The sequence below is a fragment of the Zalophus californianus genome, chromosome 3 (genome assembly GCF_009762305.2).
Source record: "Zalophus californianus isolate mZalCal1 chromosome 3, mZalCal1.pri.v2, whole genome shotgun sequence".
Classification (NCBI taxonomy): domain Eukaryota; kingdom Metazoa; phylum Chordata; class Mammalia; order Carnivora; family Otariidae; genus Zalophus; species Zalophus californianus.
The window spans coordinates 9,296,555-9,321,381 of NC_045597.1; the positions used below are offsets into that span (position 1 = coordinate 9,296,555).

General features: G+C 41.1%; 1 protein-coding gene across 8 annotated transcripts in view; it reads right to left on the bottom strand.

Annotated features, from left to right (window-relative positions):
- Nucleotides 1-4,276: 4,276 nt before the first annotated feature.
- Nucleotides 4,277-24,827, bottom strand: part of TPP2 (tripeptidyl peptidase 2) — a 68,528-nt gene continuing 47,977 nt past the window's right edge. For 2 of the 8 annotated variants that reach the window (XM_027589774.1, XM_027589778.1), the window contains 10 exons: nt 23,590-23,834; nt 23,254-23,332; nt 20,877-20,915; nt 15,286-15,437; nt 13,122-13,218; nt 11,792-11,922; nt 7,976-8,183; nt 7,812-7,883; nt 6,020-6,139; nt 4,277-4,389 (listed from right to left, as the gene is read on the bottom strand). In XM_027589774.1, coding sequence (XP_027445575.1) covers nt 4,300-4,389; nt 6,020-6,139; nt 7,812-7,883; nt 7,976-8,183; nt 11,792-11,922; nt 13,122-13,218; nt 15,286-15,437; nt 20,877-20,915; nt 23,254-23,332; nt 23,590-23,834 — 1,233 coding nt within the window. In that variant the 3' untranslated portion in view covers nt 4,277-4,299. Of the gene's footprint in view, nt 4,390-6,019; nt 6,140-7,811; nt 7,884-7,975; nt 8,184-11,780; nt 11,923-13,121; nt 13,219-15,285; nt 15,438-20,876; nt 20,916-23,253; nt 23,333-23,589; nt 23,835-24,827 lie in introns of all 8 variants that reach the window. The other 6 variants (XR_003519155.1, XR_003519154.1, XM_027589775.1 and 3 more) reach the window with 6 other exon arrangements.

Here is a 24,827-nt window from a genome sequence, read left to right on the forward strand (position 1 = left end):
AACCTGTTGCCACACAGTGCACAGCGTGGTAGACCGTCTCTGCCTCTCGCCTGGCCCGCCGCTCGCCGTGCACTCCGGCAAGGCCGCTCCTGCGGGTGAGACACCCTGGGGCCTTCACCGGAGAGCAGTACTTACACCTCCTGCTTCTTTGCTAGCTTCCTTTACAGTTAGGACCAATGCAGTTTTTTCCTCTTATTAACCATGTTCAGACTCATGAAGTTCAGAGCTTATTCTTACTTTCTTATTCCTTAAGGAAGTCTCTGTTCAAGAGTTTTTTTGAAGATTGGGGGAATGTCCCTCCTTTCCCTCTCTATGCATGCTTCTCTGACTTAGATCCTACAGAGAGACAAAAACATACCTTTTAATGCTAGGCCACTGAGAGCACAGAGAATGAAATGCTGCAGAGGAAGACTCAAGGTAATTCAGATTCAATAAATTTTGAGTTGGAACAGACACACTGAATATACCGCCTGAATTTTCTGGATGAGACCCATGGAGGTCTAGTGATGGGGCTCACCAGGGCCTGAGCCGGGACTAGAGAGCAGAGATTCGGGCTGGGACTCCAGCCGTTCGGTCCAGACATTTCACCGTCAGAGTGGGTAAGGAGGAGAGGGACCAAGTGGGAAGGCGGGCACCGGGCCGTGCTCTTCCAGGGCAAAGACAGGTCATCCGGGGGGGGGGGGGGTGAGAAATCCCACGATGGCAAAGCTCCTACTGATGACAACTGGGGAGCTGTCACTGGAAAGGGGCCAGAGACCTGTGCTGAGCACATGCTCTGTGCCATCTCTAATGTTTAAGAAGGACCTAGCTCTTTCAGTTGTCTTCAGTGGACGTGGTACAAATTGGCTGCCATTACCTCAAACAGGAAAACTGTCCCTGGCTTTTTTTTTTTTTTTAAAGATTTTAATTTATTTGAGAGAGCGAGCACGCGCATGAGAGAGAGAGAGAGAGAGAGAGCAGAGTCGGAGGGAGGGGCTGAGACAGAAGCAGGCTCCCCACCGAGCAGGGAGCCAGAGATGTGGGCCTCCATCCCAGGACCCCGGGATCATGACCTGAGCTGAGGGCAGACGCTTAGAAGACTGAGCCACCCAGGCGCCCCTGTCCCTGGCTTTTCTGAGTACTATTTTACAACCTACATTAACAGTAATGACTTTATTGAGGACACTTTCTTCTAGAGCTTATTCAGGTTCAGCTATCACCATGGAGGTGGTGTGATCAGGAAAGCAGAGGCTGACAAGACAGCCACCAAGTCAGGGCCTCTCACCATGGGTTCCACGGATGGAGCTGATCTTTCTAGAAATACAGTTCAAAGCAGATTTTGCCAGTCTGTGGATGTACCTGCAACTTCCACAGCAAACTAACTGATCTTCATTCTAAAATTTTACCATCTGTGGAAGACTTTTTTTTTGAAAAAAAAAAAAAAAAACACCCAAACTTGCCTGAAAATATTCATGCTTTACTGAATGTACTATTAAAAGCTCCATTATTTCACTACCTCCTCCTGAAAACACATAGCTCACTTGTTTGCTTTTCAGTACCGAAGAGAGGGCCGGGGGCCGCCGACTCACGACATCACATATACGCAGGCTGCCACTAACTGGCCTGTGGGGAGGGCCCAGCTTCTCCCTGTGCCTGGAGCTCCGCATTGTTCTTGAAGTGTATCCAAAATCCACCAGGGGCTTTCTTCTTCTTCCACATCTTCCATATAAAAGACAGCACAAAGACCAAAACCTGAGAAAGTAAGAAATCAGGGAACTCTGGATTGATGGTGTTTTTATATAAAAATAAGTCGTATTTGAAGGATTCTAGAATTGTATCTTTACCTAACTCAGAAGATAGTCTTTCAAAATAAATGTACCACCAGAAAGTTTCTAACCTTAAGTTTATATTAAAATTGGATGATAAATTCATGTGCTTAAAAAAAAGTGTGATGTCCATGAAAATGGGGTACCCATTGTGTCCGTGAAAAAGCACTTGTAAAGATTTTCTTTCTAAAGAGGAATGAGAAAACTGGCAAAAATTCTCAAAGGCAACTTTTAAGTGTGGGAACTAACCAAAGGCCTGGAGCAAGCTGTGTGTTTTACTCAAGTAAGATGGCCAAATCTCAGTAAGAACAGAATACTCTGATGTTCCCAACTCTCCTGTTCCATCCCATCTCCAGCTCGACAAGTCACCTGGAAAACCAGCAGCCTGGGAATCACTGGAGGGAGCCCAACAGGAGTGGGAACTTCTCCCAAGCTTGTAGTGGTTGTTCCCCAGAAAACCGTCATGAAGGCCATCTTCATTTTACTAGACTCAGCTCTCTCTCAGGCTGAGGGGTCTTTTCCTGAGGGGATGTTTGTCTAGATGATTACAGGCAATTGTGTAATCTTGTGGCTGCCTGAGATGGTGAACAGTTGGGGCTAATCCAAAGGCTTAAAAGGAAAAGCTGGGAAATGAGATGTTCACAGGGGCTTTGAAACCTGGTATCCAGAAGGCCATGCACATCCTAGGGCTGCACACATCCTCATGAAGAACCTGAGAAGGACCCAAGCTTTCACCTCCGGCTGCCCCTGGGGCTCTATGCAAGCAGGCAGCACTCACTAGGAATGGCAAAACCTGCGTTATAAGACGGATTCTGTAAAATAATCAACCAGTCGGTCACCCTACCCTTTCTGTGCCTCTCAATTTCTCCACTGGATGAACATGTATACATGGGAACCTGTATGACTGAGGATGAAAGTACGTGTTTGTGAGAGAATATACATGTGGTTATTCGTGGATGGACTTTTACATTCTAGATGGCTCAGAAATCATTTGCAAAATGTTTGCATGCATATCTGTATTTTTTCATAAAGGCTGTTTTTATCACATAAAGGAGTCAACTAACCCAGAAAACAGTTATGAGAGACTAGGTAAGATTAGCTGGGAGGTCTTTTATAACAGCAAATTCTAAAGGAACAGATTTGAAAACCACACACACACACACACACACACACACACACACACACACACACACACACACACACACACACACACACACACACACACACACACACACACACACACACACACACACACACACACACACACACACACACACACACACGTCTGCTGTCAGTGAGTAGAGGCTTTTCAATATTATCTATGTGAAACCACACACACACACACACACACGTCTGCTGTCAGTGAGTAGAGGCTTTTCAATATTATCTATGTGTGTCTTTTTATTTTATGGAGGAAGGATGAGAGAAGCAAGTGTAGTAGCCAGAAAGATAAAAATAATAAAAAGCCAAAAACATACACAAAAGGTAATCACGTAAGAACTGGCAATATATTCAAATAACTGCAAGCCTATAGACATATAAATTACCTCATGTTGAATTTTTTGCCTACTGATTTAATATATTATTTCCGTACTAACTCCAAACCTTATTTATGAAAAATTAAGACCAACTTTAAGAAGCTTCAATATTCACTTTTATTATTTATAAAAAAAAATTAAGGTATCAGAATGCATATGGTATATACTGTGATCTTGGTTTTGCACATTTATTCACGTGTTTTACATTATTTCAACTTTAATGAACATACCATATGTGTATCTTTACAATACCTGATAAAGATCTAGCTGTCTGGCACTTATACATGTATTATTAGTTCATTCTGATGCTCTGCATGTCAAGAGGATGTTAAAAATGATTGATCTGAAATAACGCCAAGATGAAGATCTAGATTTAGTGAAGCAGTTACACTCCAGCAATTGCCACACATTTATCTGTGCCGGTTTTATTTTTTCCCCTTAATTGAGTGTAAACTTTTGCAAAAAAAAAAAAAAAAAAAAAAATCTGGAAATGAAGTTGTGTTACTTTTTAGTCCAATAAATAATTTTAGCTACGCTTAATGTAGCTTTTTAAGGCCTTCATACAATTGAAAAAATTAAAGTTGAGCATGTTAAAACCCTGTTCATTTATAAAATAAAAAATAGAATTTTACAGGTTTGCAGTTAAAAGTCACTGTTCAAAACTGATCATGCATGTAACAGCTGCAACCCAACTGAGAGTCCTTGCTGCTGGCAGTCAGGGCACAGCCCGCTGCCAGCAATGTGAGGCATTAAAAAAACACCATGATGTCAGAGGTCTAGATTTACATGTATTAAGCCACACGCCAGCAAATTCTCTGATAAATACACATCATTTTAATAATCAGTATCTGATAGCGGATGAAAACATGCATTAGACTAAAAATGCCACAAATCTGTTTTTATATCCATTCACTATAAAACTTTCTTTTTTAAAATGTAAAGTCTTGGTTCCTATTTTAGAATACACAATAATCAGGAGGATACATGATGGGGAGCCAGTTTTCAGTAAAAGATGCACAATGGGTCCATCCAAGTAACTTCATCAGCTACAACAAAACACAAAAACATATTATTAAAGAACAGATTTTTTTTAAGCTCAATATTCAGGGTAAATTCTGTAATAATAATGAAGGGTAGCAGACAGAACTTTCCTTCCCTCCAACCCACCCACCGACCACCCTTCCTACCAACTGATCTTCCTTGCCATCAACTAACCTACCCACTTTCCTGCCGACCAACCTCCACAGGCGACAACGACCATCCCCGGCCAAGCTCCCTTCCTTCCTGTCTCTCTACTAGCCTCTCTGTCCTCATTCCTACTTACTTGCCCCCTTCCTTCCTACCAAACCAGTTGCCTTTCTCTCTTAGCCCGACTGTAAGCCAAGCACTGTTCTAGACTTCGGGAAAACAGCACTGAATAAACTCACCTCCCACTTGCAGGAAAGTTGTGTTTTATTCAGGAGAACCAAAGAATAAATAAGCAAATCAATGAAGAGATGAATAAATGAGTACGTAATTAAGCTGTATATATCAAGTACACAATAAAAGTAAAACCTGATGAGATAACAGAGTGACTGGAAAATAAGATGGTCAGGAATGGGATCTCCGAGGGGGTGACATTTATGGGGAAGTTTGAAGAAGAAACCTACTCTGAGAATCTGGGGAAGAGCTCTCCATACAGCTGGACTAGTTAGGTCCCCGGGCGGGAAGGGGCGGGAAGGGGCGGGAAGGGGCGGGAAGGGGCGTGGTCGCTGTTGCAGTCAAAAGCAGAGGAGGCAAGTGTGAGGGAAGCAGAGCCAATCCGGGAAGTATTGGCAAGGGATGCGGCCGGGAAGGAAGGCAGGAACCAGATTACCCGGGGCCTTACAGGCCACAGGAAGGAGTCAGGATTTTATCCTAAATGTGATGGGGCTTCACCGGGAGGTGTCGAAAGCTATCTTTTCCAGCGGTGGTGTGGAGAAGAGACAGTACAGGAGCAGAGTGGAGGGGACACAAGTTACAAATCCCCTGATGTGAACATGCGGGCCAGTCACTGGCTTTACCGAAGCAGGAGCTCACAGATCAGAGTCGACGGGGATGAGAATCACACTGCACACAGTAACGGTCAGTTCCATAAAGAGTTCTCTTAACCTATTCAAAGATCTGAAGATGCTAATTTAAAATGTCTTACAATTTGGACTGACCAGTAAAGGTACACAGAAAAGGTCTAAGAGGGAAGATAACCTATAGTTTACTCTAATTATAAAAAATTTCCCCAGGAACTTACTGATTAGTTTTGTATCCAAAGAATACCTTAAACACAGAGACCAGACCTTGGCCACATTTGGCACGACCAAGCTGCCCACCCAACCTCATATGCCCTTTAGGCACAAACCACCGTGCGTGTCCAGAGAGAAGACGAGGCTACGATGATTTCTGAGAAGCCCATTAATTTTTACACTTGACAATTAACTTGCACAGTTTTAAAAATTTAATAATAAGAAAAGTTTAAAAAAGGTAGTGAGCTTACTGGCTGTCTCTCATGCTTTTATTTTATAGTTCACATTGCATGAACGAGAGCAGTAATCAGTCACGATAAGGTCAGTATCACTAAATCACTACCACAAGGCTTTTCGCCATCTGGTCACTATGCGATACTGAGGTGACACTTAACAGTGACAATTTAATACCACTTACTTGAATACAATTTTTCCAGTTTTCTTTTGTTGGTTTTTCTTCCACAAGTTTAGTTGCAAATTTAAGGCCTCTCCCATACAATTTATGTACTAATGCATGCTTGTATGCAAATGTTAAAACCTATAATGTAAAACAAGATAAGGCTTATCTATGAAATATTTACATTTTATGGCTTATAGCTTTAATAATGAAAAAATTAAGGCCTTAACAAGTGCAGCTTTTAAAATGAACATTTGACATCAAGCAAATTTCAAAGATGTCTTGAAAGAACAAAAGTTGAATATTCCACAAAACAACTTATTTGGGGGGAAAAAATTAAACTGTGATAAATCACTAGCTCTTGGAATCTACATCAAAACACCTCTTCATGCAAAGCGGAGCTAACATAAATGATCACAAAAATGCAAATAAGGATAGAAGTACAAAACTATAAAGAGTCATTATAAATTACCAAAACTGCAAAAGGGGATAAAGCAAAATAAATAAATAAATAAATAAATAAACAAACAAACTATATTGTACAAACGTACTCTTACTTTCAATTAATTCCTTTTGTGTAAGTTTGTACCTTTAATTAGTGCATCTGTCAATTATACTTGTAAGCATTTATTCATATTTTTGGTCTCCACTTTTAGAACGTAGAGGATGACCTTAAAGAAAGGAATCCTATCACATTTATTTGTACTCTAGAGCCAAGCAAAGTGTAAACGGACAGGTAACACAATGCATGGCCCCTCGTACGGTGCTGGTACTATGGCAGACGGGATTGTTTCTGACAGTTTTGCTGCGCTGCGCGGTCCAGCATTTACCCCCCCGGCCCTCATTCCTCTGTTTCACGCAGCAAGCCCAGCACTCGGCGAGCAGCAAACACGCGCCAGTCATGTGTTAGTAACGGCAGCAAATACTGCTCCGGTCAGTCCCTGTACTTAACCTTCATTCACCAGAAACTGTGTGAGGTGTCACTCTCCTCATTCATCAGGGAAGAAACTGAGACATCAGAATTCAGTAACTGGCCTAGGGTCATACACATAAAAATGGCAGAAGGGGGATTCGAACTCCAGGGTCTGATTCCAGATCCAAATTCTCACCCTCTGGTGCCACACTGACCCCTTCAGCTTCCTGACTCTAACTCCCTTCCTTCAGCATGAGCACGACTTTCCCACTGTGGTGGGAGAGCCTCAAGCATTTAGGAAACTTTTTCTCCTTTCTCAGAGGTCTTTACTACAAATTATCGTAGTTTATCTAGAAAAGAAGCATCTGTCCAGTAAAACAAGACCAATGGCTTGTGCTGGGTTAGGAGAATTCTACTGATTTCATTTACTTTATTTTTCTTTATCTTCAGAAGAAAGGAAGATTGACAAAAACTTGTAATTATATAATCCCTACTGTAAGAATTATAGTAGAGAGCTACGAGATTTAACATGTTTTTATAACCCAAATCCAAAAAGTTCGTCAATGTTACGTTTTCTTAACTGGGTCTTAAAACTGATGAGCTATAAATCCAGATGATAATTATTTAAAAGTCAAAGAGCTTTGAGAAAAATAACATCTAAGGTAAACAGAATGCCCACCCCCCTTCCATCCCTGACAAATCAGTACAGACACAGATATGGGAAGGCAGAAACACAGTTTCTAGATGTTCTTAATTGTAGCTTCATACCTAACTGGCTTAACCAAAAGGCACATTCTCAAACTGCTTTCCAAATTAGTTTGGCTAAAGAGCCCCCACTGTGCAGAGAGAGCAAATGAGAGGAAAATGGTTCTAAAACAGGTAAGACAAAGGAGGCCTCACTAAACACAACGTCTTCTTCAGAGCCCAGCTTAGCCACACTCCATACATTTTCTTCCTCTTCTGGCCACGGAGCTGGGAAACAGTAAAGAGCAGGCAATGGGGCACAAGGGAGGTTTGTGAGGTAGCCCCCAAGAACTTGCCAGCGCAAGAAGCACAAAGATTACCTTATTGTCAAAAAGATCAGTCCATTTTGTAGTTTCCCAAAAAGTTTCCATCACAGAATCCAGAGTATTTTCTCTTTCCTCCTCTCTTCCTTCCGTATCATTTGAAACAGCCCCGTCTTGATCTTGTGCATGAAGAAGATGGTCGGCTAGGGCACATCCTTTTCTACAAAGGGCATCCACGAGGGTAGATTTCTGTTTGTCCATATCACTGTGCGCCAAATCAAAAAACAATGCGCAGATCAGTAAAATTCCTTAAAAAGTACAGACTTGTCTGAAACTAATAAGCTCATGCATTCTTTGCGTTAGATTTACAATGCAGAAATATTCTTATACATCAAATAAGATTCCTTATTTTTAATAAACATCAAATAAGCCGCTACATTATACATACAGATTAAATGAGTTAGGATAGCTGTATTTGGTTGAAACAGAATGCCATAAAGCAAAAGTGAAAGTCTGTTCAGCTCTAAATTCCGTCACCTAAGTAACTCTACATCAGAAGAGCATCTTTTAGGTATTTAGATTTCTTATAAATAGCAATCATCACACATTTATGTACCAAAGTACAGAAGTTCTTTCAGCGCTGAACTTAACTTTCATTTATAAATAGAGCACACACTGTAAAATGCTTCCTCTATGCCAGCAAACTGCTTTAGCACTTTCACATATTAACTCACTTACAGTCAAAACAATTCTATGAGTAAGATACTATTAATTATCCCCATTTTGCAAAGGAGGAAATTGAGGCACACGGAGATCTGTTCAAGGTCCAAAAGTTAGGAAGTAGCAGATCCAGGACTTGAAGCTACTTAAGAGTCTGCTTCTAGAATCCCTGCTCTTAATCACCACCGTAAAATTGCCTTGCTGTAGGCCAGGCACCTGGGTTGTTCTGATGTGTTCCAAGTGCTCAGACAATGCCTGGCATAGGACAGAAACTCAATAAATCATTGCTGAATGAAATACAGTAATGACCTACACTCCAGGGGACAGCGGTAGTCTTTAGGATACTTGCTTATCTGACGCATTTTGTCCAACTCATGTCCCACGTGTGTGAAGAAAATGAGGATTAAAAGTGCTGAGAAGGTGCCCACAGGGCACTCAGACATGGAAACAGACTGTCTAACAGTAAGAATGATTCTGAGGGACTCAGGAGTGGAATGTGCAGCATATGAAATCTGCTGGCGCTACAAAAATCAACAATTAGTACAAAAGATAATGAAAATGAGAAAACAACTTGTTACAACCCAACAAAGTTACCCATCTTAATATGTTTGCAACAGATAAAATTAGGGAAAAAAAGATGCCTAGGACTTTCAGCAAAGAGTTTCGAAGCTTAAAAGAACTAACTTTCACTCTTTTTGGGGAAACGTGTCAGGGAACTGCTTGGTTACTTTGGACTCAGGAACAAAAGGACTTCTGAATTGAAGGACATGTACAGAGCTTCTCATTTACTGAGCGCCCCCCCCCTCATCCCACCTTTTCGATGCCAGTCACCTTCTGAAATGTCTTACACCGGTATTTCATTTATGCTTTACAGCAACCCCAGGAGTTGGACACAATTATTGTCCCCATTTTGTGAAGAAGGAGGCCTTGGAACAGAACTGGATTGGCAAGGCGGGTCTGATCATCCATGGCAGTGCTGATTGGTCCTGGCTGCCCAGAGAAGGGCTGGAAGGACGCAGAACTTAGGGGGTGACACAGGTGTGCTGTACGTGCCAGTCCTTGATTAAACTACCTGCCAGACCCAACAACCCAATAACTCCACATATTTGGAATATTCCTTCCCTACCCTCATCTAACTCAGAACGGATCAGCTCAGATCAAATACTTGATCCACAAGACTTTCTCCACTCCATTTCAAATGAAATCAGCTCTCCTCCCTACAGGCTTTCACAATTTAAAATATTTACCATAACTCTTAATCACATCCGAGCTAGTACCTTCACCTTCTGCATCAGAGGACTAGTAAGATTGAAAACACAGCTAGTCTTGGTCTGTGACTCACTTTAACCTGGAATTAAGAGTTTCCTCTGTGGACAGGAAGACCTAGGAAAGACAGGCCAAAATAGCAGCAGGGCTAAATGGACCTTCATAATAACTGAAGTTTCAAACATTACTTCCTAGACACGTGAGTCTGAAGAGAGGACACCACTTTCACAAACTAAGAAATAACAGATGCTAGAAGGGATGGGGGCAGCTATTAGCAGAGGCCACAGTGAGGTCAAGGCAGCCTCAGAGGGGCCACGGTTTCCCACAATGAGTTTCCCACGGGCGATCCAGCCCAGACTTCTCCTCCGGCAACAGGGTTAACATGGAATGGAATTCAGGAAGTAAGTGCAGTGTAGACTATTCCAGCCAGAACCCAGGGGCCCCAGAGGGGACAGGAGACATCCAGATATATGACTGTTGGCTGAGGCGTAGACCCTGAAGACCCGGAGAAAGGGGCTTGTCAGCGGAGGGCAGCTACGAAGGAGATGGGAGGGGAGGACTCAGGCCGGGACACAAAGCTCGGCCTCGGAGAGGGGTCCCCGCCCCCCCGACACAGAAAGGAAGCAGGAAGATGGGCAAGGCGGACGCATTTCTATGAGAAAGAAATGAGGCGTATGAATCTTCTCAAGATGGGCAGGAGTGCAAGGGGCTGCTTATCAAGAAATGAAAGACCCAGCCTGGAGAGCCGCGGCGTGAATCCGGCTCTCCCGGCTCCAGCACTGGCACCCTAGGCCGGCCGTGCATGCTCCGAGCCTGCTTGCTCTTCGGCAGATACGGGGTAAAAACGCCCCTACTTGGTATGTTATTTAGAAGATGAAGTTTAAATGAGATAATGTATTCAAAATATCTCAAATAATTCCTTGTACATAACTGGCACTTCACAAATGGCCAATGACAAAACAGCCATGTCTGAGATTTTTCCTTTAGAAGGTGGGGAAGGGTGCAGATCATGCCAACAACCTAATTTGAATAATTTTTATTCTGCTTGAAAACTACCACTTGTAGACTTACAAAAGCTGTAGTATTAGTACAAACAACATAATACCCAGAGTTCTAGCAGTTTAGAATCAAGAACTTCAGAGAGAAAGTAGTAACGTGACTGAAGCTGAGGGAGTCACCGCAACAGCTCTAGGAGGAGGTGATATTTCTACCCTCAAAGGTAATGACCTCCGGGTGAAAATAAACCAAAGTGAGGGAGGGAAAGCTGATATCGGAAGAGCTCCCACAAAATGGTCCTGAGAATTCAAGGAAGGCGGAGGCTCCGGAGGCTGAGGGACGATCACACTACGTGCGGGAGCCACACACTCAGGCACCACCACCGGGCGACACCTGCTTCACGTGTTGCACTGGGTTTTTTAAAGCTAAACCATAAACCCCCTTCCCTTCACCCCATGTGATACTGTTATACCAGTTCCTAATTCAAGTTGCTAGGTGACAGTTTCAACCTGACTTTATTTGTGTTACCAGGCATTACAAACTAAATCTGGGCTTTTCATGCTATTGGTCAATGAACACTTAGAAATTAATCTTTTTTGCCTTCTCCGTATGTCCAGTTCCCACAAATCCCCAAGTGGCGCGACTGTTTGATCACAGCTACTCAAGTCTCTCCACCACAACAGCACCTAACGGCAGAGAAAGCAAACCCCTTTTCTTTTGCTTAATCTCAAACGACTGAAGAAAATTATTATGAAATATCTAAGGGCGGAATATCCACATACTGATTAACTCTAGGGACATAACAAATATCAGAAAAGAAGAATATTCTCATTAATTTTAAAAAGTAACTAAGAAATGAGATGCAAGAAAGATTATTTACTGGTTAGGTACTTTTTTATAGTAGCTGCATCGGGCCTGGGGTCAGTCTTCATTGCCATATAAACTGCTAGGGCCGTTTGATCTATATGAGAAATCACAGCATCTGCAGCTTCAACAATTTCATTAAGTCTTTTCATCCGTTCCTAGGGAGGAAAAAAAGGAAGAAGTAAGAAATGGATGTATCAGTGAGTACACCAAAGTACCTTCACTTCTGTCCTCCTAACCGCGAGAGTCACAACTCCAGAGCGAGGGGGCTGGGCAGTGGACTCGGAGCCCAGGGGGCTCTGTGCCGCCCGTACTGTGACTGCCACGATGTCAGCATCGTGGACCTGAGCTCAGATGGGGAATACCCAAGACACATTCCTCACTGACGTTAGATGGTGAGGGTAAGCAAGATAAAGGGTTCACAGAAATGTAGTGTTTTCTACCAAGGGAACTCCTTTTCTGGGCATCTTAGAAACACGACTGGCTAGGTTACTCCAGTCGCACACCACATGAAAACAGAAAGGAAAAAAGCACCTGCTGATGAACATTCTTCCTAGTTTATTATTAAAACCACAAAGATGAGAGGAAACAAGAATAGACCCAACAGAGTCTAACTACAATCACCATGGTGCTCGTGGTGCTCTTCGTAATTTGCTCCTCTAGTGAGTCTTAGAGGTCTCCTTTCAACACCTTCAAGTTCACTCTGAACCCCTGATAATTTTTAATTGTTTATGGCTAGCACTTTCCTACTGGCCAACATTATCAACGAGAACTGTTAAGACAGTTTGGAACTATGGCCAATTCTTAAAAACTAGCATCAGTAACAAAGTTAATGCGAAGTAGGAGTTCTTTGTTTGCTGCAGGTATTTAGATCTGCAGCAGGCCAGGACCCCTGCCCTGGAGGTGAATGTCAGAAAAGCAACCCTCAGGATATCTTTCCTACTAGTCCTCCCACTGACCAAAAATATGAGCAGGAATTCTAAGCTGAACTCATAGTAATGGCGAAGTCCTGTAATTACCTTAATGAAAATAGTTAATATCTGAGAAACAAACTGAGGGTTCTACAGGGGAAGGGGTGGGGGATGGGTTAGCCGGGGGATGGGTATTAAAAAGAGGGCACGTATTGAATGGAGCAAACAATGAATCATGGAACACTACATCAAAAACTAATGATGTAATGTATGCTGATTAACATAATAAAATTTAAAAAAGTTAATAGAACATTCAATTTGTAGAAACATGTTTGCATTTGGCAAGAACACAAGACAAATACGAGGCTGCATTTTTATTCAACGTATAAACAATCTAATGTTACAAACAAAATGAAATACTCATATTAAGAATGAACATGTCCGACCTTTTCAGCATCCAACTGATGAAGTCTTGCAACATACAGAGGAAGATAATTAGGATATGTTTCTTTCAATTCATTATAAATGTCACTGGAATCCAGCCTACGTATATAAGAAAGAGAGAAACATTATATTTTGCTTCTTTTAGAAAGAAAACAATTTCTGTCTTCCTTATTATTTAACACTGCTTTGAAGTTCCAGTCCATAACATAAGCCATCAATCTGAAACAAAAGTATCATTACTGAGAAGGATTATCATTATTTGCAGGTAGTATAAATATGCTTAACCTAGAAAAACCAACTGTAAGAATCAAGTTTTCATACATGCTAGGTATAGATGTATAAAGAGGAGGAAAAAACATTCATATAGCAAGAAAGATGAGAAGATCTAGAAATGTCCAAAATGTATAAGAAAAATGTAAACTTTTCTGAAAAATCTGAAGTCTTGGATGAATGAAGAGACGTTCTCCGTTCTTGAATGGGGAAGCTGAATAAAGCTGACTAAATGGGTGAGGGGGAGCAGAAGTCCGGGGTCTTCCTGGCTTGCCTTGCCTGCCCTGAAACCACCACTCCCTGGGCTGGGCTGGGGGGGCCCAGTGTTCTCAGCAGCACCACACCTAAGGCAGGCCCTCTGCTTCCCCCCGCCCCACCCCCCCGGGCACTGGCTCATCACTCCACCTCAGCGCTTCTCCCAGGAGGAGAGTCCCCTGTCTGAGAGCCTGTATTCCTGGCTGCAAGTGGCCTGGATTCGAGGAACCGTGTCCCTGAGCTGGCGGTGTGGAAGCAGGGAGTGGCCTGGGCTCAAGTACCACAGATTCTCACTTTTCTTCCCAAACTATAGATGTTCTTGAATAGATCTTTCTTCATCCTTTGCTGTATGCCCTTACAATCATCTCCAGAGGTTTTAAAAGGCTGATTTTTAAAAAAGGATTTTCACCAGTTTCCAGGGGGACTGGGTTCCTGGGACTCCTCACGCTTCTGTGCCAGAAGTCAATCTCTGCCATTTCGCTTTTGAAGATTTACAATGTATTTTCAACTGTTTACAACATCTTACAATCAGGCAGAGACTGACTTACAGACTTTGACTTCTGGTGGAGACGCAGTCTAGTTTCAAGTGGAAAGGTTAAGTCTGAATGCAGACGGACCCTGTCACTGTTCAGTCCCTGGGAATTATTTTCACGACATGATGACGTCTGTTCTCTAGAAGAGCTGAGGACCGTGAGGACGCGCACGTGCAGCTAATGAGGACTCCCAGAGGAGAGCAGTGGTCAGAGAAATACTGCATGACACAAAGGGGAAAAGCAATCCATCTGACTAGAGAGAATAAACTTCTACTATGTAAAAAGTAAGCTAAAAGTAAAAAAATAAGCGGGGGGAAAAGTGTGTACAAGTACAGCAAAGCGTTAATATCTTTTATGTGAAAAAGTTAAAAGAAAACTCTGCTGTCCCAACAGAAAACCAGTACAGAACATGCTCCACTGACGGCACCACATGAAGAATGCAATGACAGCGTTCAAACCCTCAAATTTCATAACTTAAGAAATGCAATTTAAGACCACCAAATGCAAATTAAGGCCTTTTCTTTTCTCGACCTCTAGCAGCAAGGCTTTGTTTTCAGTTCCATGGCGTAACAGGCTCGGCCATCGGCCACTGAAGGGAGTAGGAACTGTGACATTCCCTCTAGAAGGCAATCTGGCAGAACATCTCAAGGTGATTTTTTTACGTGTTAATAATACAGATTCAATAATTATACTTTTAAGATGTGATCCGATGGATATTTAAAGAAATTACATGTATAAAAACGTCCATCGCGGCACCATGGAGAAAAGCTAGAAATGTGGATGCCAAAGAGAGTATTTAAGTGGCTTGTACTGCGTCAACAAGACCGCATACCACATAGTCATTAAAATGGTATTTTAAAGGACTATTAAATGACCTAAGAAACGCCCAAAATCAAACAGTAACTAGAAAACTAGGACACACCACCATTCACACTGCGACCTGCACAACTACAGAGAAAATAACAGGACGATCCCCTCCGGAGGGCAGGCAAAAAAGTGATTTTTATTGTTTTAATGCTTTTCAGTAAAATTCTCTTCCAAGAGCAAATCAGAGTTAAGCGGTTAAAATAAAAGCCCCTGTAACCTTACCACCCACTGTTAAACTTACTTTGTCATCCACTGAATTTTAAGATCTCGTAATGCTTCAGTGAACTCTTCTTTTAAATCTTTCTCTTTTTCTGAATCTTTTTCTTTATCTTTGCTGCCATTCTTAGTCTTTGTTGGCGGAGGTATTAGGTAGTAATGAACAGGGATCACATCCTATGAATGTGGAGAGAGTCTCAGATTAACATCCTTAATTTTACACATTTTAAAATCATCTTCAGTACCTGAGTATCTCAGGAACACGGGCTGCCCTGAGTTGTACTACAACATATTCCAGATCCTAAGGGCCACAAAACATAAAAAAATCCCAATCTGTGATCAAAGGAATCTTCTCCCAAACTTTAAAGTACTGATGCTTCTGAATCTCCTTTAAAATAAAGATGTAAGGGGCACCTGGCTGGCTCAGTCGGTGGAGCACGCAACTCTTGATCTTGGGGTTGTGAGTTTGAGCCCCACATTGGGTGTAGAGATTACTTAAAAATGAAATCTTGAAAAAATAAAATAGAGGAGGTAAGAACAAACTTCCCTCCATTTGAGGGTATTTGGTATTCTTAGTTTAACTTGATACTGGATTACTGAAAATGCTAATTGCCAAAGTCTACTGAGCTTTCACATCTTCTACTTGAAAAGGGAAGGAAGTAACTTAGAATTTTTAAAAAGAGCCTCTTTTCTATGTAAATTTAAAGAGAAATCTCTTCATTCAATCAAGAGGACTTACTGAGGCCCTGTGACGTGCTAGGTAATGCTCTAAGAGGTGGAGGGCAAAGCAGACAAGGCCCTCTCTTGCCCCCTGGGAACATAGCCTAGTGGGGGAAGACACACAATATATAGGTAGTGAATCGTCGCAGAAGACACCACATGATATGGAAAAAATGAAACAGAATGTAGGGACAGAGCGGCTGCCCAGTGAGGTGGGGAACAATGCGGGCAAATGGTGCTGTGAAGCCACTCTGAACAGGGAATATCCCATCTAAGTGAACGAACCTCCGTGGGCCTAATTAACCAAACTGAAGAGAGGAAGAAGTGTCTGGAGACAGAAGACGGGCACATGCAAAGCCCGGAACGCGTGCACGGGGCAAGCGCAGCTGGAGGCACTGCGCATGTGGGCAGCAACCACAGGGACGGGGCTGATAGAAGATAGGACCAAAATACAGACTGTACTCTAAATGCAACCGGAAGCCTACCAGGAGAGTTGTAGGCCAGGCAGTGAACATGATTCAAGATTTCTGCTTTTTGTTTCGTAACTCTGGATCCTATATGGATGAAAAATGTTAGTTTGCTTTTAATAACTCTTCCTACTATTTGGAGAATGGATGATAGAGGGCAGAAGTCGAGAAGGAAGAAGACAAGTTAGGAAGCGAGCCTAGACTCCCAGCACTGCTCTGATCTTTAGATCTGAAGAACAGTCTGTACAAGAGGAGGAAGTGGACGGATTTAGAAATCGTGAAGGCAGAACTGACAGTGCTTGCCGATGGTGTTTAAAACGAGGGGCCAAATAAAACTGGGCAGGACTGGGGGAGGGGAAGAGGAAGCCCAGGCCTTGATCAAAGCATTCTGCGGTCTCAAAGATGCCCAGCAGTGAAGGAGACAGACGCCAGAGGGGCTCCGCGGACGAGCCAGTGGAAAGAAACAGGAGTGGTTAACCAGTGACAGTCATGGAGGTGATGCCAGGGAGAGGAGGGCGCAGTTGCAGAACTGGGCAGCGGTGGCTGGTCCCCACGACAAGAGACGCAGTCTCCGTGCAGAGCGGGGGTGAGGGCTGACTGAGAAAGAGATGCAGAGAGAACAGGAAGTAAAGAAGCACAGATAGTTCCTTTGAGAAGTTCTGCTTTGAAAAGAGCAGAGAAATGTGTAATTATATCTGTTTTCCATCTATTCTGTTAAAGCACATAAGTCTCCACTTGCAAAAACTAACGCAGTATCTGGGAACTGAAATCCCCTATCAGACTCGCTAGATCTGGTTCTGGCACAAGAACCAGGTGTCCTTAATTGAATCGCGAAGTCAATTGCACCAATTCTAGCGCTAAGTTTACATTACAAATGCTAAATTAAAACCTTTTTTGTCTTAATCAACAAAATTTCTAAAATTGGGAAAAAAATATGTTACCAAGACTTTTACTCTCCTAATCACAGTAATTTCAGAAAAAATCTTTACACAGGCTGAGACAAGAAAATAGTATTGTGAGCCCCCACCTTCTCCTAAATAGGATTTTTAGGCGTAAATACAACATACATATGCACATGTTAACAATTTTCACAACTAAATTTTATTTTGGGGTAAAATTATAAGAGTAAATATAAGGAACTACTGTTGCAGTAGTTCTAATAGCATTCCAACATAAAACAGTACCTACTACTTCACTATGACTCCTTATTAACACACATAAAACCACTCATGTGACATAACCACACAAATCCACTTTCAGCCATGTCAGTGCCATGCTCTGTCTGAGGCCAGGAGCTAGCGCCTGCAAGCCAAGGTCGCATGTGCAGTGTGGGACGGGGCAAAAGAAGCAGGGTTCTACTTGGGCAAGCTCCTCAGGACCCTGCTACCCATCTTTCTTCCCTCCTCTTGAGTTCACTTTCCTAGGTGCTGGGGCGAAAAGTGTCTGCAAAATTGGGAGTTGCTAATTAAACACCAAGCTCTTATGGGAACAGATCATTTCCATATCATCTGTACAGCACAGATAATATACTGAAGAACTCGAGGGGCAGAGACAGCTCCCAAAATTTACCCTCCGTTCACGCAGTCCTGTACTTCCACTGCACTAGAACAGGGACGACACTTGTCCGGAGGAGGAAACTCGGCAGTCCATGCTGATTCTAACCTAACCTGAGCCTCCCTTAGTCCCCCCTCCTCCTTGACTGATTAGGGAGAGGGGCAACTTTCAGGATGGGAAGGAAGTCTCTATTGTGAGGCAATTCCTCCTCTGAAGCTCAAAGGTAAGGCATCTGCTATTATGTTTTAGTACAGAAGAGAGAAAACAGAATTGAATTTAAAATGAGCAATCCATTAAACTTAATTTATGATTAACAATAAACTCTAAGAAAGATCTATAAATAGAAAGAAACCCTGTACCATGGCAACCATAAGTTATCACTAAAAACTAAAAGCACAAGAGACAGGGAGAGTTTGTGATGAATGACCTTGTTGTGGGGGGGGGGGGGAATCAAGGTTTTGTGATCTGCATTTTGTATATTAAATATATCAAATTAGCAATTTTAAGTGTTACTATAATCCTAATAAAATATTTCAGGACAGTAATTTTTTATTATTAAAAATTACAAACATGGTAGTTTTAATTCCTAATCAAAAGAAAAATGGAGTTATTTTTTGTTTTATCATGTTCACCTGTTCTTTTTGTCAGTATTTTTTCAACTCGCTTCTTGAGGACTTATTATAGGGTCAATTTAATAGAAATCATTTTGTACCATTAAGTCTTGAGAAACTTTGATTACGATTTAAAAAGATAGTCAAGAGCAATCTTCAGAGCAGAAATGCTGAAGTTCTTTATAGTAGATACTTAAGAGTAAGTTTTCTAAAAAAAACATATTATTTCTGCTATTCACCGAGTATTTTGACAGTGTTTGGACAATATCCTTGAAAGTCAAAGCTACCTGCAAAACTCATAATTATTCTTTGGATAACATAATGTACCGCCATTTAAATTTTGGTTCAAAAATTACAATTTCCTTAGTTCTTAAGTTATTAACAACTAAATTCAGAACTTTAATACCTTTACACAAACTAAAATAGTTATTTTAAAGATTAAAATCATACTGGAATGCTATTTATCATGTTAAAAGTAACTATATTCCTTCATATGACAATGAACTTAAAAAAGGTAACCTGCATTTGCCAACTCAAAAGTCACTGAGACCCAAAGGACAAATCCATTGAGGATTATGCACCAAAAGCTAGTTGGTATTTTGTTCTGACAATAAATTAATATATAGATCTTTTTGGTAATGAGATTATAAGGCAGGGAGAACTGGGAAGAGGTAACTGTAGCCGCCCAAGTTCTTTATATATAAAGCTTTCCTAACCATCAAGTAATAGTAACTTTCCTATTCACTTGATAGTTTCCTATCTTATACAATCTGATCCAAACAAAATCCACGAAAACTCCAAAAAGGTCAACCAAAATATACAATAGGAAGAAAAAACCCCAGCTATGCTTTTGTGATAAGCACCTTCTATTTTTAATGGGCTCCTAGAAGACCTTTTCCTCATTTTCTAAAGCAGTGGCTTTCATGCTATTTTCAGAATGACCCAAAGATAAACAATCTATAAATAAAGAGAAATTTGTTTTATGAGTCTGATGAATGACATTTCCTACTTTATTCTGTTTTCACGTTAAAGCTGGTTATATTTCGGGCGCCTGAGTGGCTCAGTCAGTTAAGCATCTGCCTTCGGCTCAGGTCATGATCCCAGGGTCCTGGGATCGAGTCCCGCATCGGGCTCCCTGCTCGGCGGGGAGCCTGCTTCTCCCTCTCCCACTCTCCCTGCTTGTGTTCCTGCTCTCGCTCTCTCTCTCTCTCTGTCAAATAAATAAATAAAATCTTTAAAAAAAAAAAAAAAAGCTGGTTATATTTCATCAAATGATGTACACGGCCCACAAATGGGTCACAACGCTCAGCTGAGAAACACTGGCCTACAGTGAAGTAGATATTCCCTTAACTGGAGAGATGACTCCCAGTGGGGCATTTCGCTTGAACAAAGTGTTTACTGCTACATGACAATATAAACGTTACAGAAGTCTTTTAAATAAAGGGACTTCAACTGTTCTAAAATGGTGATCCCCAGTTTCACATCACTGTGAATTAAGAAACAGAGTTATCTCTTATTTATACCTTAAAATACAAATTCTCCTTGCAAAGCTTCCTGCCTGCAGAGGAGATCACTAACATGCTAAATGATGCCAGAGTGGAGTCTGTCTATCCCTTTCACTAAGTGCACTCGAAGCACAATTCTACTTTTTTTCGTTAAATTTGGCTCTCGCAGTCAATCAGAGATTGTCTAATAGGTTGTAGGGAAGTCATGTTCTTAGTGTCAACTTTAACCTGGGGTGGACAGTCCTTATTTCTGTTCCCACTGCCCACTGCTCTGTCTCTGCTCCTCCAGCACGACGACACAAGAGCAGGGAATAAACTTTTTTTCAAATTCCTTAATAATATTTTAATAATCAAATCATCCAACTTAAGAATGTTTTTAGACTTTAAAAAGAATTGTTTTGGCTTATATAGCTAAGAAAAAAAATTACATTCATTTCTCTGTAGGATTTGAGATATGCAAAATTTCAAATATTACTATTTGGTATCCTATCTGTGGCTAAGAAATGAATAGCAATAATTTTTGTTTTCTAGACACATATAAAACAGGGATCTTCCAGCGATTTATGGCAGGAAAAAAACACTTCAGGAAAGCAGTATGTCAACACTGACAAGCTATAAGCACTATACTGCAGAACTTAAAGAAAGGAAACTAAGGGAGAGATTTTAAAAAAAGATTTATAATAGGTGACAGAAAAAAAAGTTTAACTAGTATGCAAATAAGGCTTTAAGACATCTTTTTTAAGAACTGACAATCAGTACCTTTTTAAATTTTCCTTGTCGTTTTGCTGCAGACTGCCCCTGGGAGTTAGAAGGACATTCTGTAAGAAAACATGCACAATCTACACAGGATGGAGACACCACCTCTGTCTAATTGTCTTCCAGTTTACGTCCCACCTGCATGTGTCTCCGTACTTAGAAGGGTCAGGTCTACGATCAAAATGGCAGGCTTTTAAAGAAAGCAACATTGCCACTTTCACTTTAATAAGAATGCAATCAAATAGGTTATTCCTAAGGGCAAATGTTTTTCAACTCTGTATTTGAAAAACTGAGTTCAGCAAAATCTATTACTTATCAAAACACTTTTAAAAACATTAAATTTAGCTGACAGTCTAGAGGTGCATTTCAAGGACATCACAACAATCACATACGCCCAGGCATCATCACTCAAGGTGACCGTGAAAGGCAGAAGTAAAATAACACTCACCTTCCCAACTACCAAACCGGTGAGAAATGCAAAACTACGAGGTAAGATTAAACAAACAAGGTGCTGGCAAGTATAATTAACTCTATGCCTTTAGGTTTTTGCTCTCTCTCAAGAAAATCTATCCCATAAGTAATTACCTGGTAAGTAGTAACTCCAGTTAATCCCATACTTTTATAATTTATGCCTCTGAAAGAAGTAACTATCTCTGAATGGCTAAACGTGCAGTGTTAGTAACAATGCTTTTCTGTCATAATCATCACAAGGAAGCAGACACCTGAGAAGAGTTATCTGGGTGAGAACCCCATCTCCCCATCCAGGGAGCCCCACAGTTGGAAGCAGCCCTGCTGCCCAGGAAGTGAAGCCTACAAAAAAAGACTAGGACTTCTTAAATCAGCGCATCTATGAACTCCAGTGTCAGTGACTACTGATTCACTTCAAATGATACTAAAGTGTATATATAAGTAAGTACAGTTGACCCCTGGACAACATGGGGGCTGGGGACACTACTTCACCCCCCAGTTGAAAATCCTTGTATAGACTCCCCCAAAACTTAACTGCAAACAGCCTACTGTTGACTGGAAGCCTTAACGATAATATAAACAGTCAAATAACATATTATTTTGTATATATTCTTACGTTAACGTAAGCTAGAGAAAATGTTATTGAGAAAATCACAAGAAAGAGAAAATATATTTATAGTACTGTACTATATTACTGGAAAAAAAAAAAAACCCACATATAAGTTGACCACGCAGTTCAAGCCCATGTTGTTCATGGGTCAACTGCAGTATCGACTGAAATGAGACTCAAGAAATGTCAGGGCAAACGATTTTTTCAAAGCACAGAATTCCTAAGTTATGCCTCTAAGACACCGGTAAGTGACTTCTGGTTCAATAGTGGCAAGAAGTAAGTATACTTGTTAAGATGCAAGAAATCTATTCATCTTGGTAATGGCATTTATGATTCCAGCATCAGGTAGTAGACCACTATGTAAGAACTGATGCTGAGGAGAAATGCAAAACTGTAAGAATGACAACTTTACTGGCATTGAACTAATATGATGACAGAAGGTGACAGACCCACATAAACACTATTCTCATAATAAATATATAACAAAAACAGATGGAAAAGTTAAAATAGGTACCTATCCAGTTGTAATGTTTTATCTCTACAATGTAAAAACCAGAAACATGTTTTTAATAGCATGATTTTAAAACTACAAAAGGCAATGCCAAAAGAAATACTAATTATCTACACAATTATGCAAAATTCCAACAAGAGAAAGGTCTGTACAAGCGAGGAAAAATACTGCTCGTTAGAAATGTTCTGACTAGTTTTCTAGAAGTAACCCAAGAAGACCTGACTTATTTTTATATCCACAATATTATGTTGGTTAAAATCCTATAAAATGTTCTAATTTTAAACATCCCATTCACTTAAGCCAAGTTTAATCTGGACCTACATGTTTCAAGGGAAGTTCAAGTATATTAGTCATGCAAGGTAGGACCAGTTCAGGGCCAAGTACTTAGGTCCGGGAAAAAAGAATACTAAATATTTTAAAATACAATCAAATCTTAATTGACCTTTACTGGTAATTTGGGAAAAAACTACTCAATTTTTTCCCCCCAGGAAGAGCTTCTCCTTTACCCATTCTAACGGGTTGGATTAATTCCCATCTTTTAAAGGAATGGAAATTTTGGAATAGGTAATTTCAGTGTTAAAAAAAAAAAAAAAGGAGGGGCGCCTGGGTGGCTCAGTCGTTAAGCGTCTGCCTTCGGCTCAGGCCATGATCCCAGGGTCCTGGGACCGAGCCCCGCATCGGGCTCCCTGCTCCACGGGAAGCCTGCTTCTCCCTCTCCCACTCCCCCTGCTTGTGTTTCCTCTCTCTGTTAGATAAATAAAATCTTTGGTGAAGAAAAAAAGGATACTTACAGCTTTCTTCCCAAGTTCAGTCTTTGATAATGTTAAGGATCCTGCAAGGTAGCAACCAGGTCCTGCCCCTTTAGGTATTCTAGTAAGAAAGTTCAAAAGAGAAAAAAAGGAACTAAAGAGAAAGTCTCAGAAAGATAATCAAGGGGCAAAACTTCAAAACAATCACATTCTGAAATAATTCCCACAGCTCAGATTTCCACAATCAAAGGGAGAAATAATCTTAGTCTAAAATGGTAAGTGACAACATACCATAAATTTAGCCCAATGTAATGATCTCACATGAAAAGATTACAGTATTTAAGATACACATTAAGTGTAAGCAACACTGTCACTTACTTGTCATCAGGTAAGGAGGTAACAAAGAATGGTTGGTTATATTTGGGTGGTAATGTCAAATTACTTGATTTCTTCTTTCCTAGAAGTGCAAGGCTATGATTTTCATGAATATCTAAGCTCAAGGTATTTGACAACCTATGAGAAACAATGAATGGGAGATCTTTAAGACGTTCCAAATCACTGATCTGCTCATGACGAATCTGTAGTCGAATTGTATAATCTCCTTTCTCCAGTTTCAAAGAATACTAAAAAAGACAAAGAACATTTGGAAAAAGGAAAGTTTAGCCAAGTCAACAGAAATTACAGTAAGAGGATAAACAGGAACAGTTTACTACATACAGAGTGCTTACACTATGTGAGGAAGAGTGCATGCGAGTGTGAGCGCCTACACACAAGGACCTGAGGGTGCAGGTGAGGAAGCAGGGCCAGGAACATCACGTGAATTGTCCAAGGCCACATGCAGAGTAAAGGATAAGGGAGCTAAAGGCAGGTATGGCTCCAGAGCCCTCAATTTCCCACAACAGGCTACGCCTGGACTCTCAGCTAAATCTGTATCTGCTCAAGATTGATAAAAGCAATGATCTTCTACTTCTAGTTCATGAGTCTTTAGAAACATGTATGAAACACCACCAAAACTAGCAAAATTGAGGTGCCATATAATATCTAAGACAAATATACATACACGTGTATATACACAACTGGTAATCTTTATGTTATAACCAAAATGCCACACCTCTTTATCACAGGAAAAGTAGCAAGCCAGCAGAGACCAAGGAATACAAATCCACTCTGCTCCACCTAGTTAACCTGCTCAGGAGCATGGCACGCTGTATTCTGCATCAGCAGTTTCTTCTGAGATTTTAAAAGCAACAAAGTAATGGCACTGCAATAATCCAGTCTGTACTGAGGAGATGTGACTTGGCTTGCTTTTGAGGAAAAAAAAGAAATCATTCTCTGACTAGTTAACTGAAAAAAACCTGACGAATTATTTTCATTATCTGGCATAGTATTATAGATGTTACAGGAAATACCTCATTTCTTTGTAACAATATTTTAATCAGGGATAAAATTTCTATAAACTACTGATTAAGGGGCACCTGGGTGGCTCAGTCGGTTGAGCATCTGCCTTCGGCTCACGTCATGATCCCAAGGTCCTGGGATGGAGCCCTGCTCAGTGGGGAGTCTGCTTTTCCCTCTTCCTCTCCCCCATTGCTTGTGCTCTCTCTCTCACTTGCTCA